The 18364-nt window shown below is 52.3% G+C and overlaps 1 protein-coding gene across 1 annotated transcript; it reads right to left on the reverse strand.

Annotated features, from left to right (window-relative positions):
* Window positions 1–2079: 2079 nt before the first annotated feature.
* GPR137C (G protein-coupled receptor 137C) lies at window positions 2080–17735 on the reverse strand. The gene is made up of 7 exons (XM_050897939.1): window positions 17361–17735; window positions 9740–9783; window positions 8746–8974; window positions 5442–5591; window positions 4749–4871; window positions 4490–4605; window positions 2080–3694 (listed from the first exon to the last, which is right to left on the reverse strand). The coding sequence occupies exons 1-7, from the start codon at window positions 17733–17735 to the stop codon at window positions 3523–3525; spliced, it is 1209 nt and encodes a 402-aa protein (XP_050753896.1). The 3' UTR covers window positions 2080–3522.
* Window positions 17736–18364: the final 629 nt, after the last annotated feature.

Consider the following 18364-nt stretch of genomic DNA (forward strand, 5'->3'; position numbering starts at 1 on the left):
AAGATGCAGCGTGTGCTCCAGCTAAGCCGCTGCTATTTGCAGCGAGCTCAAGGCCACGCAGATAAACCCGTGCAAGGAAATAAAGGAAGCACCGAGTTATTGAGCTGGGGTTTTCAGCTCCTCCACAGCTCAGTGCCGCAGAGGAGGCTGGAGGGATCGCAGGTCCCAAGGAGGGGACAAAGCACAGCCCATGCCCTGAAATGTCTCCCGACCTGCCCTGGGAGCTGCGTGTGTGGAAGCAGAAGGCAGCGAGGGGCAGAGGACATGGTTCGAGCATGTTCCGCCTCACGAGCTGGCGGTGCAGGGACACCGCATCCCTCTGGGCCACGGCCAGCCCTGAGCAACATCAGAGCATAAAGCACCCTGTGAGGGCAGGGGGAAGGAAAGCTGCTCTGCTCTCCCCAGCCCCAGAAAACCACAGCTGCAAAGGGGAGCTGCAGGCACCCTTGCAAAAACCACCTCTGGGTGCTCTGCACCCAACCGGATTTAAGCCCGCAGAGGGACCCGTGGGGATGCTGCAGTCGCACTGGAGCGAAGCGCAGTGCGCTGGTCCCTGGCAGCTGCTGGCCAGCCAGCACCGAGCTACGCTGCACCCAACTCTGCCCTCAGAGCCCATCGAGAATCAGCTTTACCGAGTTACTGGACACGTAACAAACCGCAGAGCAGTCCTACTAAGGCTCCTCTGCTGGCACTGCCAACAGGACAAGGGGACTGCATCTAGAGCTGGCTGGGCCGGGCCACACCGAGAGCAAACCCCAGCCAGGCCTCTGGCAACCTCGCACAGAAAGTCTTTTTTTTGTTGGTGGTGTTGGTTTGGTTTTGTTGGTTTTTTTTTTTTTTTATTTCAACATAGTAGTGCTTGGTTACAGTTTAGTGAAGAACAAATAGGTACATTCATTGGCCACAGCTTCCTGTTGCAGCCAGCTGCTGCCTGACTGCAAAGCCAAAACGCTGTTAAACCATACCAAAAAAAAAGAAAGTTTAATGAAAGGCAACTATGCATTAAAAAAGTCATTGTACTTCTCAGCTATAAATTACTTCGGTAAAACACGGGACCGGCCCCAGCAGGAGCGGGCAGAGTTTTGAAATTAACAGCCATCCAGACAAATGAGTAAAACCAAAACACTTTGCCAGTCACTCACGAGTACATTAGCAACGAGACTCACTGCCCCGACCTGCCATCCTAATGCCAGGAAGATCGTATTGTTGTTGTGTGCTTCAGTGCAATATGAACAATGAGCCTGTAGCCCTTGAATTTTTTATTTTTTAATTATTAACTTTTTTTTTTTGCACTACACTCCTTTCCCTCCAAAGAAAAAACTTAAAGTGCTCCTAGTGCTTTGGAATTTAAACAAGAACAGGGGCCACTAGCGTCACTTACTGTCTTTGGTGACTTATGGGAGACGAAAGAAGGGCAATGCACCGAGTCCAGGTCCTTCATTAGCTTTGCCATAAGTCAAGCAGTGATTGAGATGGAGCAACCCGTTTCCGCACCCCAGCCGAGGGAAGGAGACAGGTCCCTTACACCACGCAAGGTGGAGCAGCGGGGAGAGCCACGGCAGTCAGGGTGGAGCTCTCTGGTTCAAGTACTAGAGCAAGAGGGATGTGCTGAAAGTTGTCGTCGCAGAGCCGCCTCCAAAAAGAAGCAGGGGTTACTCCTTTTTTTTTGGGCCAGCAAGAGTGAAGCAGGTTAGCAGGGAGAGGCCCAGAAGCCAGCACAGGAGACCACACAGCAGGATGGGTGTTCTCAGTGTGACAAGTGACATCTAGCTCAGCACAAGCGAGGTGGGCGATCGGGTGGCCAGGCCATACTAGCGAGCACACGGCAAGTGAGGAGAGGCTTGGGGTTTCTCTCACACACAACCTCGGGGTCCCTCCCGCACCAGAGCCCAGCCCAGCATCCCGCACCCAGAGCCAGTCAGCACCATACCACTCCATGCACAGGTAAGTCCTTCACCCCAGCTGGGTCCTTCAGTGGCAGATGTGGGTTTGAACAGCAGGAGCAGCTCTAGGTGGGTTACAAGTAGTTCCAGGTCAGGTTGTCACTAAGGTCAGAGCAGCTGCCCTCCCTGGACCAGCACCTCCATCCACACCTGTGTCCAAAGCTGCTTCGCTCATCCACACATCAGGCTGAGTGACAAGCCAGGAATAACATCAAGCCTCATCTCCAAGAGCCCGATGGAGCTACAGGCCAGTCAAACTTGGCTATTTTGGTTAAAGAGAGACAGAGAAACCTCCTCCCAGACTGACCCAGCACACTGAAACCCTGCGTACACCACTAAGTGCTGCTGACACAGCTGCTGTGGCAGTGGGAGGGCTCCAGGCCCACGGTCCTGCCCCATGGCAGGGGAGGAGAGAGCAGGGAGCCCAGGGACCAGATCTCTGCAGTGTCTGCCACCTCCCTCTGCAACAGCAGGCATTGCCTCAACAAGCAGACAGACACCTCCTGCACCTCCATGGGGACCCCACCAGTTCACATTCACTTCAGGTTAAAACTCTTGGTTATCTGCTAAATGCAATTTAATACTGAGGGGGAAAAGGGGAGCCCCACCATGGGTGAAGAGGAGAGGGGAGCAGGACCTGCCCTCACCACCCACCAGTTAAAGCAGCCCTAGTTTTACAGGTGCTTTGGGCCACACGTGTTCCCGCACGCACACTCTCGCTGAGCCAGCTCCAGCTCTAAGCTTTCCCTGAAGGCAGCAGCCTATAAAGTCTTGCCCCCTCACTTGACAGCAGCTACCGTCCGAGCCAGCCCTCTTCCTTTGCCGTAAGCTAGTGGGTTGGTTACACCATAGTGATCTTAACACCAGTAGGAGCACTTGTTCTCACCCTCACAGACCTCTGCTAGGATATGCTTTGAGCTCAGCTTTGAACACACAGTCCTAGGTAGGACAGTTCAGCAACCAGGTGAACCGAGGACCAGCAGTCAGAGCAAGACCACACTCAGCCCAGAGGCCTCAGCCCTGCCGGGTGAGAATATGGCACAGTATGCTTTAACATTCACGGCAGGAGGCCCTGCCCGTATCGCGCTCGGTTAACAGAGCTTCACACTCCCAAGTGAGTCAGGATGCAGAGTACTTCACAGAACACGTCTTTGCAGGAAGACTGTGCCTCTCCCAGCTATGGATGTGCAATTAAAAGAGTAACTAGAACAGTCTCAGACCAAGCACAGTCTGAGCAAGATTCGTTCCTTCCAAGTGTGCAGATAAAAGTGCAAATATGCATTTGATGTTTCTTTTCTAGTGAGGAAGCTCTGGTGCATTTAGCTGCCAACATCTTGAAGACCAGACCAAGAAAAAGCTTCCAGAGAGTTCAGCTTCGCTTTGCTACATGGTACCTTAAAGTCACAGTTCTCTTGCTTACTGCCTGCAGCCATAGGCTCAGTCCTGCTTACAGCTGCAGCAGGTAGTGGAATGTTTGTGTCGATGAGTTAGATGCTTCAGGGAAGAAGGAAAGAGAAAACCAGGTTACAATCCTATACATGAATGCCACTTCTGGGAAGAAGGGGACCTCGCAGCCTCTTCAGTTCTGTGGTGCAGTGTATGAGCTATGGCGATTATTCATCTCCGAGCCGCCTGCGGCAAAGAGCAAGGGGGCACTGTCTGTAGCGGTTCCGCCGAGATGGGGACCCACCGCGTAGCTGTCATTCCCAGCCAGGGACCCATAGCAGCCAGAGCACTGAGGGGTGGCCAAGCTGGGAGGAGAGACACAAAAAAACCAGATATGGATGCTTAGAGATGAATAATTTGGCTGCAGCTAGCCTCCACTGCTAGGAAAGACTTCTGCTCCCAGCAGCGATCAGGGTATCCAAGTCTGCGGAAGCAGGCTATGACATGCAGGCACACTATCTCCAAGGAACCTGGCTTTGAGGAAACAGGTACAAGGAGAGGAGAGGCAGGCCCTACAACACTGGTCAAGAAGAGCCAGAACCTCCGAACCCCTCACTACACCCCTGGGCAGGTGGAGGTCGGACCCCTGAGCAGCAAGCGAAGGACAGGGCTGTCAGGTTTGCCTTTACAGTTTTGCTGGGGATACCTGGCCATTCTCCCCCACACTAGGTGTTCCTGCAGAGCTTTGTCCCAGTTGGCTCCCAGAGACCACGTCCCTCCCAGGCCTTCACCACCTCTCACTTTCCAGTGGAGAAACTCCTCCAGAGGTCATTTAAGAGCCCTCTGCCCCCACAGCTGAGGAAGGATCCTAGCAAGATCAGCCCTCCTGTCTGTAGCCACTGCATATTTCTACCTGTGAGTACCCAGCGCAATATCCACCTCTCAGAGCTGGTCGCTTCTGTCTAATCAAAATAGCTCCTTGTGAGCTGCAGAAGGGAACAAAAACAAGCTCAGGCAGAAGGCTCCTTGCCCCATCCACCTTGCCCAAGTTGCCTCTTATACAAACTTTTTTCCTAAGAGCAGAAGCCAAGAGCTCTGTTGCTTCCACGCAGGGCAGCAGAACGGCAGCTCTGCTTTCACTTGCCCAGCGCAACGCTTACCCTCCTTCTCTGGCCCCAAGCCGTGACAAGTCATCATCGCTGTCGTAGCGCCTCGGATTGTCAAAAAAGTAGGCTCTGGAGCTGTAACTGTGGCTATTGACCATCCCCGCTGGAGTCTGTTAAAGAGAAAGGAGAAGGCCAGAAATGAGATATTTCTGACAGTCTTCCTAAAGGCCTGCCCCCCACCCCACCCCAGGCACCTTGGGGCTCCCTCCCTGCACAGGGGTAACTCAAGCTACAGCAACTTGCTCAGGCCTACCAAGTTCTGACTCAGTCTCTGAGCCCGGAAGAACAGCACCACGAAGGTCGTTGGCACCAGCTCCCAGAGGAAGAGGACAACTCCAAACACCACGTACTCTTCACTGCTCACTTCCACATGCACCTGCAGACAGAAGTTAGAGGTCTCTGTATAATCCTAGCCATCAGCAGAGCTACACAGCTCCCAAAGCTGGACACAGCACACAGCTTAGAACTAGGAATGCAGAGAAACCCTTACGAAGGCAGGAGTCCCTAAACCAGAATAGTGACCCTTACCTGACTGCTGCTACTGGTTTTAGCGAGACAGTTCTCTTCAGTGGGCTACCAGGGTACTGTTAGCTCCCTCCCCACACCAATGACTCTCCCTTGCACACAGCCACGCCTGATTAAGCATTGCTTTTCTGCTCTAGTTGACTTGTTCCTCCTCTCCCCCAAAAGAAGAGTTGGCAAGCTAAAATTGAAGAGCACAACAGGGAATCCCTCCTGAAGAAGTTGCCAGATAGAGGAAGATTCAGGTTTGCTCTGGTGGAGAGAGCAAGCAGGGCTTCTGAAGGCAGAAAGCCAGCTCGTCTGGGGATTCAGCTAGACACACACGCCCACTCAGCCCCCTTTTCCCCTACGCATGCCCTCACAGGACAGTAGAGTACCTGCCTTTCACTTTACTAGCTCTGGACTGGGGGTCACAGACACTTACCTTGTCTGAAAGGTTGTCCCAGCCATAGTTAAAAGGACCAGGAACATTGTCTGGAGATATGGCCACAGCTACCAGGTTATAGCAAGCCCTTGAGGAATACAGAAGAGCGACTACAGATCCCACAAGAATAGCCTGACAGACAGATGTTCCCTAGAACAGGAAGAAAATAGTTTTAATACAGACCTTCCTACAGAGCTGCAATTTTTCCCGCCCCCCCTTAAATGCATGAGAAGCTGTGCAGGCAAGAATCACCTAGAACATTTTATATTGTTGCTAAAATATTCAGAGCTGGTTAAGAGCTTTCTTGTGTGATGAGTTCATTGCAGTAGCAGAGCTATGCAGCCAGTGTCACCTGGGAGCAGGGAAGACTTGAGGCACATGAGTGTCATTCTCAGGATCTTATCAGTCAGCTTCAAACTGGTGGTCCAGAGAGATACTATCCCACCCACTGCCTTACTGTGTTAGTCTCCAGGAGGCCAACCAACAACCATTAAGAAAATCAACTTGCTGCTTCTACACCCTGATCAGACTCTACAGCAGAGAGGTCCACCCGGCTCATTCACTTTGCAGCAGTTTGGCACCCCTGACATTGAACACAATGTTTGTCTAGGAAAGAAGCCCAAATATTTGGGGTGGACAACTCTGAGAACAGGCAGAAAGACCCAACACCTGAGCTCCAGCACTGCTGTGGGACAAACCAGGCTTTGCTGTACACAGAGCAGCACGCTAAAGGGTGGCGAGGTGTCACAGGATCTCTGCCTCCTGCTAGCTGTCCTGCGGTGGTGAAGAGCAGCTTCCTCCACGGTGTTTCAGATGCAGTGCTCTCAGAGGGATAGCTGCATGAGGTACCGGAAGGTCACAGTACCCATCTTTCCTGGACTGCTAGCCGTGGGAGGGGAAGCCACTTGAAGATCTGCAAGTGTCTCCATTTCTTTGCTAAATACACCCATGAAGCCTTTTAATAGCTACTGGTAGCCACCAAGTCACTGCACAGCAGAAGCCAGTAAATGGGCAGAGAAACACATCTCAGCAGCTGACTTGCCTTTGTATTGAAGCAGACAATCTGCTCAGGAAGGACATCTCATTGACCTGCTCCACATCCAAGCTACGGGTATGCTAGCTCTATTTTCCTAGCTTCACAGCACTTGCTCAAGACTGTGGCTTCGAAGAGTCAGCATGAAAGTGCTGCTAACAGACAAGTCCCTGTGACACCACCAAAGCACAAGAACGCAGCCTGCTCTAGCAGTGTTAGCTGAGCCCTTGGTATTCAGGACAGAGTAAGAGGCAGAAAGGATAGCGAAGCAAGCCTTCAGCTGACAGGGACCACAGTATAGGATCTGGCAGCAGTTCAATAGCACAGCCTCCTTCTTGAGTGTCAAATGGCTCAAACCTTCCTACCTTCAGTGAAGGCAGCAGCCTCACCGGGCCCCTCCAGCCTTCCTGTATTGTTTTGAGTCAGCAGGTTCGCAGACGGAGTTCAGGAGGCAGGACAGCTTTTTCAGGCATTTGTGTAACACTTCTGCTCATCCCCACCCTATTTTTGCAGCTCCTTCACAACACAAAGTCAGAGGATGCCTCCAAGGCAGGGAAGGGAGACAGCATTTGAATGCAAGAGACCTTTACCAGACGGTCAGGTTGAGTATTCAACCTGAGAGCAGGCTTCTCTAGAAGATGTTGTACAAGAGCACGGCCCCACAGGTAGCCTCAGGCATGTAACTAGAGGAAGTTACTGCATCCATAAACTACTGCTGGGTGAACTTGATAAGTTAATTAGTGTCCAGAGCCAGTCAGAGCTGGATACCTGGCCCATGCAAGCAGGGATGTGAGCAGGTTTTCAGCTTAGTCATGGCTCCTCTGTCTCACTTCAGATCACCTGGCTGCAATCTGCAACCTCTGTGGACAGCTGTCACAAGAGCCAGCTAGGCAGCCGGTCCCAGCAGCCTATGGCCCACACACCCTGGATTCCGGGCAACTGCCCACGCTCTCTGCTGCTTAAGGAGCCCAGACTTCTCCTACAGACAGCCTCAGCTTCAACCTTGACAGCACAGCTCTGGCTGCCCTCTCTAAAAGAAGGGGCAATGGGCCACAGCCACTTTGAGCCACTGCTAAGGAGCAAGGAGATGCCTCCAGCCAATGCAAGGCAGTTGTCTGGATCCAGAATGTCTTTGTAGCAGTGTCTGCTGCAAGGCGGCTTGTCACCCTCTTCATCCTCGTCCTGAGGGGGGCACAGAGCCATCCAACAGCCTCCAGGAGCTCTACACTCTGGGCAGCCTCTCACCTGAGCCAGGCATGGCAGTGCTTTAAGCCCATATAGATTCACCTGATGGAGGGCACATTGGAAATAAGGTCTCTGCAGGAGGCCAGAGCCCCACCTTCTGCCTCCTGGACAGAGGCGATTCAGAGCATACAGGGTGAGGAGCTGTACTACTGGGAAAAGGCAGTAGCTCAAAACTCCTAGAGCCAGGCAGCTGGCTTCCCTCAGCCTGACTATGCTCAGGTGCTCAAGTTTTCCCTATAAAAGTTTCCAGGCTCATCAAGAGACTGCTGTCTGCCCTTCTCAACAGGCCAGGTTCCCACCCTGGAATCACTGCCTTTGATTGGAGTGATATGGCTTCCCAGAGGAAGGGGAGGCAGCTCAAGTGTACACTTAATTGCAGCCTACTGCCACACTAAGACAAGACTGCTGGTGGCTTCTCCACTTTCCTACCTGCTTGAGAAGAGTTGTGTATGTTCAGACCCTCATCTGTCCTCCTGCCTTGGGGCAGGACCTACAGCAACTTCCCCCTTCTAAGATGCTCGTCTCATCTGGGACAGGCAAGCACTGCCTCTGGCTCAAGCAAACAGGCAGCTAAAGCTGGACAGCTGGGGGGATCCCCTTTGCAGAGAATTGTTATGCATCTGCCAGAGATAACAATATGCTGCAGACTTTACTGTCCTTAGTGACAATATACTGCAAAAACTGCATCTGCTACTCTTAGAGAACCCTCTCTTCCAGTCAAACCCTAAATTATACTTCTAAACCTGAAAAGCATAAGCAGCTCATGAGTCTCCTGTTGTGCCAGCAAAGCTGCAGACAATGTATTCCCCTAAAACATGCAGGGCACTTCATTCCTACAGCAGGAGCATGCACTTTCTGGAGGGAGGAGTCCAAGAGCTGCCACCTCTACACTGGAAGGAGTATTTGAGCAAGAGTAGCTCAGGTGCCACCAGGCCAGCACTGCTCTGAGTAAGCACACACAGATCCAGTTCAGAATCCAGCTGATGCTTGTGCAGTTCCAGTGTAGTTTACAAGGCATTTACCTACCTTAGACTCGAGGTAGACATTCGCTGAAGACATCTTTCCTAGTTTGCACATGCAGCAAGCTAGCGAGATGGCACAGAGGATAAAGAGGCTGTCATTGACGAGGGCGCGGGCAAGGACTGTCCACCTCAGCTGGTTCTCCGGGACCTCACCATGGATTAACATTGCACAAGTTAAGTTCACAACTAAGAAGAGCAGGCTGGTAAATATGGAGCCCAGATACAACAGGACCCTGGAGAGATGGTGGGGGGAAAAAAATGGAGCTCGAGTCAGACAATTCTGGGGTCATTCTCCAGCACCCTCCTGTCTCATCAGGCAACAGAACCTCCCAGCATGCCCAGTGCTCTGCTTGCTATGAAGATCAGACATTCCAGCAAGTTTCAGTGGTTGTATTGACAGCCCAAGTCTGCAGAGTATTTGTTTGAGCTGCTCTCATAATGCATGAGCAGTGTAAGTAGTCATGAGTTACAAGACTCATCTTCTGACAGTCAGGTTCTTATCTTGCAGATTTTAAGTGTTGTTCTAGCTCTGCATTAACTTCAGTCAATAAGCTATGAGTCATCACAACCACTGCAACTTCTTTACTGAAAGCCACTGGAACTCGCATTTTCCATTGTGGGTTTCCCTGTAAATGACTAGGAAGCGCCTGGGCTGCACAAACACAGGTCTCACCTATTGCTCAAGCCTTATCCTGCAGATGTTTTCTGGGGTGGGACAGCTCAGAATGACCTCAAGAGTTCATCAAGTTTGCTAGCAGCACAGGTACTGGGACCCTGATGACATGTATGGAGGCATGCAGCATATGCTTTAGCTTCCTTGGTACCCTGGAAGCTCCCAGTCCTGCTCCAAGGCACAACACTGATCCTTTGTCAGAGCACAGCTAGGTATGGCATTAGCTCTGTTCAGTCTTTGGGGTCCGAAGCTCCCATTCCTAGCACTGCAGCATGAGTTCACCTTAAGCCAGCTTTGAAGGTAATGCTAGAAAAGTATCACTTACTTGTACTTGTTGAATTCAGCTGCACATTTCACTTTGAATATGACCTAGGGGAAAGATTTGCACAGCGTTACTAACATGACCTAGAGTTCTCCTTTAAACTTAGTAAAGATATATACAACATGGGAGCCAGCATCCAGTTGGATATCTTGAAGGACTCTAGATTATCTGTTAGCACCAAGTCTTGCACTGGACCCACTTGCAAGAAAGACTGGTACTCTTCTTGCAAGAGCCAAGCCCAAATGTAAGTGTCCAACAGCCATAAACATATTTAATACCCTATATGTGACAACGACTTTAACACCACACCTAAGGACTTCAAGAAAAGCAAGTAGTTTAGCACTCAGTAGTCACTAAGATCATTCAAAAATACATTTGCTTTGCCCAGTGTTCTGTGCTGTGTATTTTAGGACCTCAGTCATGCTTGATTTCCCTGTTAGAGAAGGCTGCTTCAGCTGCTGTGCTTTAGCAAGACAAATAGCTGATCTAAAATAGCCCTCTGGTATTGGATTATGGACCTGCAGGTTGTAACAAGCATTTGGAGCTCAGAGCTCCTCCATCCACCCCTTAAGATGTTTGTAGGCCAAATACACCTGAAAAGTAACTCTGAGGTGGTAGGAAGTCCTCCAGAGGTGGAAGGCCCAGCCTGCCAAGTTGCATGGCACACCTGACAGACAAGTGTATTGATGACAGTTAGTCATTTACAGACTGTTTCACTCTTCAAAGCAACACTCTGTCCAAGAGTGGACCTGGGTTCTGTGAATCTCCTCACCACACAAGGGATTAAGAGACTCATGCTGAAAGTTGCACAAGAAGGACCAGTGCTTCAAAGCAAAGGGTCACAGGCCTCTCCTCAGACTGCCAGGGACTGAACCCCTGCCTGCACCCCCAGCCATTTGGGTTGGGAAGGCTGGAGGAGAACCATCAGCTCATACTCAGGCAGCCCTACAACACTTTCCAATATGGCAGACAAGCTTCCACGTCCCTTTGGGCTGGCAGATGGCTCCTGCTGAAGCATACACTGGCAGAACTTCTAGCCTAAGGAAGTATGGACAGTTTAGGAAGGTGCAGACACACTCCCAAGCCACAGCTCACATGTGAGCACAGCAGTCCTGCTGCAAGGGGACAGGTAACCGGTGCTCACACATGGTCAGGACAAGCAGCGGGAAAGCAGCATGCTGGCAGAGCTACATGGAGCTCGCTTGTCACACACTGATTCAGCACAGTCACGGCAGGAACTAGGTTTCATCCTGTGAAAAATGCAGATCCTGGTACAGACCCCACCAGGAAGGATGCCAGAGCTGAGGTCACATTCAGTCTCAGACAAAGCTCGTGTCCTGACTAGAGACTTTGAAGGAACTTGGGAAGACATAGGGAGCCACCTAGCCAGATCCAGCAGACATGTACTTGTGGTCAGGACAAGACCACTGTGGGATCACTGCACAGGTGTGGAGATTTAGTTTCACTGCTTCTGCAAGGAGTCCACCCTGTCAGCTTCCAGACTGTGGCTGCAGTGAAGGATCACTCATCTCTTGCAATGCACCCTTAGTCAGCTTTTTTCTGATGGGATTTCTTGGCTCCTGCCTTCCAGTCAGCACCGAGGCAGCAGTGGCACTCTGAAGCTTCAGAAACCAGGCTCCTGCCAACAGGATTTCCAGAGATGTTTCAGGATTTGAGGGTTGTCTGATCCATTGTAGTAGTTTCAAGCATTTGAAAGCCCTCCTACAGGGCATCGGACAGCTTCAGCAACCCTGTTCTGAGAGCCAGTTTCACTGTCTGGCTCCTCTCCCCCAGCCTGAGGGAGGATGAACTGAAGAAGCACTTAGTGGGGAACAAGACAGAGTACTTCAGCGGAGGGAGGTATCCAGCCCCCACAGCTGAGGGGCACAGTATTACAAGCAGTCTCTGAAGCCCTCTACCCTGTTGTCCTGGCCTATACCAGCCCAGAGAAGTACAGACGTGTAGCATAATTCACTCTGAGCCCCAAAGCTCGTCTGAGTTACGGGAAACGTGAGCCTTGGAGGGACCATGTGGTGACTTCAAAACAGTAAAAATCCCTGAATCCTCCTCTGTCCTTAGTTTGCCTGTAGGCTACATTCAAGCACTTTGAGAGCATCAAAACAGACATCAAGGACATCCAGCTGGGAAACCTCTTGGTTCAGCACCCATTTGCGCAGCATGGAAATCCATTTGAGGCATTTGTACTTCTGCTCTGACTCCCAGAAGAGCAGTCTGTAACCGCAGCCTCTGAACAGCAGTGCAACCAGAGTCCCTGGCTTGTATTCCAGCTGATCACCCTGGGGGAGAACAAATGCTACTGGCTAACAGAAAGAAGATGCTGGCTTCTGCAGCAGCCCTGTGCAAGCCAGACTCCCAAGACCCTCCCTACAGCCCTGAGGACTAAGGCACACAAGGCTGTCTCAGGGTTAAGAGTGCAATGGCAACCTGAGACTCACACTTGGACTGCTGCCACTGAAAGCAGAGGGAGACCACGGCACCAGCCTTACACTTTTATTAGCCCCCAGCTATTTAGTCCTATAACTTCAGGAAAAGAACAGGCATCACTCAGTTTACAGTGGTTTTAGTTATTAAGACATGACAACTCATCTGAAGGTTGCTTTTTCTTCATAGGGGCTGGGTCAGTAGGTGACACCAGCAGTGTTCACAATGCACCTTTGGCTTCTTACTCTTGAGACAATCTTGCAAGGCTTTCAGCACTGGACTAGCTCTGCTGCTTTCAAAGCCCAAGGACAGCTGATGTAGAGGGTTCTGCTGTGAAGCAGCCAGTTCAGAGAGCTCAGGAGTAGTCCCATTCATAAAAATAGGAAATACAGACCCCTGCCCTCAAAGAGGTGCATTATGCCAAGTTGCTAAGAGCAACCCTTGCAAACTGAACGGTTCCTTCAGTTCCTAGCTGAGACCAGCCCCAGAAGTTGTGCAGTTGCCTGCTGAAAATAAGGAACAGAGGTCTTGCTAGCCCAGAGCAGCAGGACTGAGAACATTTACTCCTAAGCAAGCCTTTTATAACAGTTAGGCAATATTCAGTTGTCCTTCTGGAGCCACAAATCCTTTGAGCACTTCACATCAGCCACAGACTTGGGAAGAAGGCAAGGCTGAGAAGAGCTACAGACCTCGAAGTCTCCTGTGATGCTGGAGGCTTTTGTTTGTGATGAGTGGGTATTTCACAAAAGTCAATACCTTGCTTACATCACTGAGCCCAGAAAGTGAACTTGCTAAGGGTATGTTCTCAGAGCATTGTTTAAGAAACACGCTCAACCTTAGAAGGTGTACTGGAGATGTCACAGCTGCTAAGAGAATATGACAAGTGACAGACACCATATCCCACAGATGGCTCTAAGGACCACTTTCAGTACTGTACAAGCCAGGACCTTAGCCCTAACATTGAGCCTCAGCTAGCACTTCAGCTTGGTTTTGGTACAGCCATTCACAACAGACCTGAAAGATCCAGGAGAGCCAGAAACTTGTCATTGTCTGTCTGATGGAATCAAAGTCTCTTTTGCTCCATAAAGAAATCACGAGTTTGCGCTCTTGAGATACAAGACATAACCATGTCCTGCCTTGACATGAACACAGGAAAACGCTGAATGCCAGCAATGTTCTCTCTGCCATGGAGGAAATTGTTGCAAGAGCATCCACAGACAGATTCCTTCTCTCACCACAGTCATTCAGCAGCGAGCATCCGAGCAGAGCACAGACTATTTTGGGACTACACCCCATAACAAGTGCTCAAGCCCCCACCCGCCCCTCAGAAAAAGCTGGCGTTGTCTGTGAGGAGGATCTCTCACCAGCCCCACTAATACTGAGATCATCCTATGCCATCATGAACACAGGGTGCAACTTACATGTACCCTGATTTCCTAGAATAGCTGGTTGCTGGCATGGCCACCTGTTCATTTGGGAACCGTGGGGCCCATGGGAATCATCAGCTATGGGATGGAGCAGTTTTGAGTTTAAGTGACCCCTAACCAGCTGTCCCTCTAAGGCAGAGGGCACATGCTAGGTGTCTGCTAGACAAGGAAGGTGGCAGAGTGCAAGAATGGATGGAGGCTTTTCCAGTTTTCTATTGAGAAGGCAGGAAGATACAGTACAGCAAGGACAAACAGCTCCCAGGCTGGATGCTCTTTCCATGCATGTCTGCTCCAGTGCAATTAAAGCAGCAAGGGATGAAAGAGGCTGATGTCATCTAATCAGATGGAGCACTTAAAGAACCCCAGACAGGTTAAGGGTTATGGCCACGCCAGTCTGGCAGAGCAGCCCATCAGAGCCTCACCACTCCAGCAGAAGGCCTTACTCATTGTTGCACACAGTTGCTGACTCCTAAGTGAGGCAAGGATGCCAAGTGCGCAAGAAGGTCTTTGAAAGGGTCAGGATGGAGGTTGTTGTGGCTACATTTCCATGTACTGTGCTCCTGACCATGACCTGGGGGAAAGCAGGAACTGGCAGACTCTTGGGAAAGGTAGCATTACTCAAGCAGATGTCTAGCTGGCAGCAGAGGAGCTATTCCAAAAGCAAGGCAGAGCAGCACCCTGGGTTGGATACCTGAGCCATGGTTCTGCCAGTTTGAGGCAAGATTGGGAGTGGATCTGAGGAATCCTGACCTGATGTACTGTGAACTCCAGATTTCCTGAAAAGGAGCTGACTCTGTTACAAGCTGAAGCAGAAAGGAAGAGATGCTCCCAAGCAAAAGGCATTACACCTTTTGATGTTCCAGGTGGAAATAAGGCAGTGACAAAAAGAAACTGTCACCACCAAATAAGCATCCCACATGCATTTTGTCAGGCCTCCACATCCCCTCAGGAATCTCAGGGACCAGGAGGACATAGCCTCTCCCCACAGGAAGGAGGAACACCAGGCAGTTTCGTGAGTTTGAATTTCAGCCCCGGAACAGCCTGGAGTGCAAAATAATGCTAACTCTCCTTGGGTATTTGTTGTTTCCTGGAGCTCTTCCCCCACCCAGCACCATTTCATCCTCAGCTTGTACATAGCCTGAGGAGCTCCGTAAATCAAGCAAGATTAGCTCAAACAACATAGCACAGGCCACATTTTCTTCCACTGCTTAGACAGATGCCATGTCTCCAGCATCTCCACAAAGGAGGCACTGTGTACAAAGACAATTAGCCAGGCCTTCAGCACAGAAGCAGCCAATGCTTTTATCTGAGGACATACCAGACCAGGATGACACCCTCAGACAGGCAGAAGCCCAATGCCCTTCTACAGGTTGCTACCAACTGGCCCTTAAGAACTGGGAACGGACAGGCCCTCCACAGCAGGTTCTGCTTGCAGTCACACTCGTAAACATACCAGTCATCTCTAGATCTTGAGCCACTTCAGCTCAACTGCTGTGGTTCCACCATAGCTTCTCTCCTTCCTCCAGGTAGTAATAATTGTTTAATTACACCCTAAGCCCCCTTAACACAACTCCCTGTGTGCTTTAAGAGAAGCACTGGACACAGCCAAGCCAGGCACATCTCAGTTAGCTACCAGCACACGGCACCCTTCCGTCTAGAGAAGGACGGGCTAGTTTTATCAGCCTGTTGCCCAAGCAGAGGAGGCCAAATATCACTACTCAGCATCATTTCTTCTGTTAAAATGGAAGCCAGAAAAGCACCAAAGGCTTTCAGTCCATCCAGCTGCACTCTTTCTCCAAAACTCTGGAGCTGCAGGCTTCACTACCTACCACTGCTGAGAAATCACCCACAAACACCACGAAGTGCTGGACACCCATTCTGCTTGCGACAGCCAAGTGTCAGACCCTCTCTGTAACTAAGCATGCATACCCACTTTAATAAGTCATTTTATCGTTCCCCACTCTAGATTCTGAGCTTATTTCCTCAGACAGGATTTCCCTTGGCTCTAGGTCTTCAAGGAGAAAGAAATGGGGTATATTCAGCCAGAGTCCACTGTAAAACAGATATCATGGGAGGAAGGGAACCCCGAGAACCTATTTGAATTTACTTTAAAGGAGCCTTTTAACAAGCCTGCAAAGAGGCAAATCTGCTGTCAAGTCCAGTGACTTAGAGGAAAACAGAAATCCGGCCACTTTGTGGTACCAGAACATGGGATCCCTTCCTCAGCTTGCCTTTCAAGGGACACACAAACACCTACTGGTTGGAGCAATTGGTAGGTCAGGCTCCCTTTAACAGACAAGATGGATTATGCACACTATGCACCATTTGTTATTTTGCTGCCGCTTGATCGGCAGCATATCTAACACCGACAGCTTTTGCAACGGGCAGTTTACTCCAGCTTCCAGGTGTTTGTGTCGGAGGGGGAAGAACCAAAACAGCTGAACAACCCAATTGCTCCAAGTCTCACATTATCATGTGAATGTTGATGTCCTCGGGAAAATGAAATCATAACTCCCATCAGTGACACATCGGAGCGATGGAGCGATTTCGCTGTGTGTTAGCGATTCCTTTGTGAGGCTGGCGAACAGCTGAGAGCTGCAGAGCAAAGAATCTGAACAACAACAACAAAGCTGGAAGGAAAGTACTGCCTATTTATGAAACAAGTCACCAAACTGGAAGGCAGGCAAGCAAAGGGCTGCTCACGAGAAACTGGAGCAGAAACAAAATATTCAGAGGAGAAAGGGGAGGGGAGAGCCAAGGCTTTAAAAGATAAAGACAAGTGAAAGAACTAGAGAAAGGAGAATTAAAAAAAAAAATATCACAAAACAAGTGATGGGAAACCCAGAAAAGAAGGAACACAGCTCAGCAACAATAACAAGCAGCTCCACACTGTCCCAGCAGCGATCATTGTGCTAGGAAGGGGCCCACCTCTCCAGCCCCAGGCTGTTGTCTGGGGAGGCAGAGGGATCTCAGGGTTTTTGTCTGACAACAAGCTGCAGAACAACAAGCCCAGTTCACAGCGGAGCGGAGCGATGGAGAGAAGGAGGGAGCGCAGCAACAATAGCAGAAGAGGCTCTAGCTGGTGACGTAATGGTTGGCATCACTCCAGGCCAGAGCAACCCCTGCTGCTGCCACTTTCTGGTCCCCTTTAGAGAAGGGGAATCAATTAAAAAAGATGCAAAACAGGCCCCCAAGAGACCCCCATGGCACTGTGACCCCTTGTAGGGTTGCAAAGAGGAAAGCCTCACCCGGGAGCAGGGCACATCTCCGCACCCCCCCAACCCCAGCTTCAGGGCATGTGCCTGCCTCCCCCCCATGCCACCCCACGGAGTCTGCATTCAAGGCACACCCCTGCACCCCACCACCCTGACGCTAGGATTCAGGGCACACTTTTTGCTCACACACCTCCCCCCCCCCCCCAATCCCACCCCACCCCCAAGCCTGGATTCAGGGCATAATCCCTGTGCCTCCCCCCAAACCTGGAATCAGGGCATAATCCCCGCATCTCCCCAACCTGCCCCAAAGCCTACATTGAGGGCAGACCTCTCAGCACCCTCTCCTGCCGAGCCTGGTCAGGGCACACCTCCACACACCCACACTCCTCCATCCCACCCCAAAGCCTGGCTTCAGGGCACGCTTCTGTGCACCTCCAAGTTTGGGGGGGGTGGCTGAAGAGGAGCCTTTAGCCCCGGCGTCCTGCAGGGTGGGGGTTCGGCGTGTCCCCTCCCCCCAAAAAGAAAAAAAAAACAACTTACCTCAGCGAAATAGAGGTTGAGGAGGCAGAGGCTGGAGAAGAGCAGGCAGCCGGGCAGGCAGTAGAGGAGCCAGTGGGCGAAGGGCTGCTGGAGGCGGAGGGCCTGCAGGGAGTTCTGCAGGTAGAAGGAGAAGAGGGTGGTCCTGAGGGCTGCCCAGAGCAGGCAGAGGAAGAGGCAGAGCGTGTGGTAGCTCAACCGCCGCTCCCGGTAGTAGAGGAGCAGCCAGAGCTGCAGGTAGGCGAAGAGGAAGAGGGCGGCGTAGAGAGCCGTGTGGAGCACGGTCAGCCCCAGCTCCACCGCGTAGGGGACGGCGGCCCCCTCAGCCAGGGCCGCCCCCTCAGCGAGGGCCGCCGCCGCCGTCGTCGTCGCGCTCATGGGGCAGCGGGAGGCAACGGCCCGCCAACGGTCGCCCCGCGCGCGCGCCCGCCCCGCCCCTCAGCCCCGGCTGGACACCCCCATGCAACAAAGGGGAAGCCCCCCCCCTACCCCCCCTCCCTCCCTCGCTCGCTCTCTCGCGCGCGCCCCCGCCCTCCTGGCTGCGCCGCGCGCCCGCCCGCCGCCAAACAACTCTCTGCCGGGGACAATCAGCTGAGCCCGATTATTTGAGGCGCTCGCTCCTGACAGCGCGCGCTCCCCATTGGCTCCCCGCCGGCCCGCCCCCACCGCGCCCATCCGCCGCGCCGAGTGGTCGCCGCCGCCTGTCACTCACGGCCGCCCCCGCCGTGAGTGACACGGGCGGGCGGGCGGAGGGGGGGGTGTCGCCTTTCGCTTCTTGGGTTGCCGCCGCCGCCCGCCTCCCCGCTCTCCCGGCCCCGCCTACCTCGAGCGGCGGGCGGAGGCACCGCCCCCTCCCGCCCCTCTCGCGCCCGCCCCGGGGGCGGGGCGGAGCGCGCGCGGCGCGGCTGGGCCTCGCGGCGCGGGGGGCGGGCGCGCGGGTGCGGGGAGGCGGCTGCGGGGTGGGTGCTGCAGCGGGGTGGGCGCTGCAGCGGGGTGCCGGCAGCTCC

The sequence above is a fragment of the Gymnogyps californianus genome, chromosome 5 (genome assembly GCF_018139145.2).
Source record: "Gymnogyps californianus isolate 813 chromosome 5, ASM1813914v2, whole genome shotgun sequence".
Taxonomy (NCBI): Eukaryota; Metazoa; Chordata; class Aves; order Accipitriformes; family Cathartidae; genus Gymnogyps; species Gymnogyps californianus.

Bases quoted from the DNA above. Each gene is read 5' to 3' on its own strand.
- GPR137C (XM_050897939.1), bottom strand. From the start codon at position 17,735: ATGAGCGCGACGACGACGGCGGCGGCGGCCCTCGCTGAGGGGGCGGCC. The intron at 4,872-5,441 runs GTAAGTGTCTGT...TTCTGTCTGCAG, and splicing joins GGGACAACCTTTCAGACAAG to GTGCATGTGGAAGTGAGCAG. The intron at 4,606-4,748 runs GTAGGCCTGAGC...TCTCTTTAACAG, and splicing joins AGAGACTGAGTCAGAACTTG to ACTCCAGCGGGGATGGTCAA.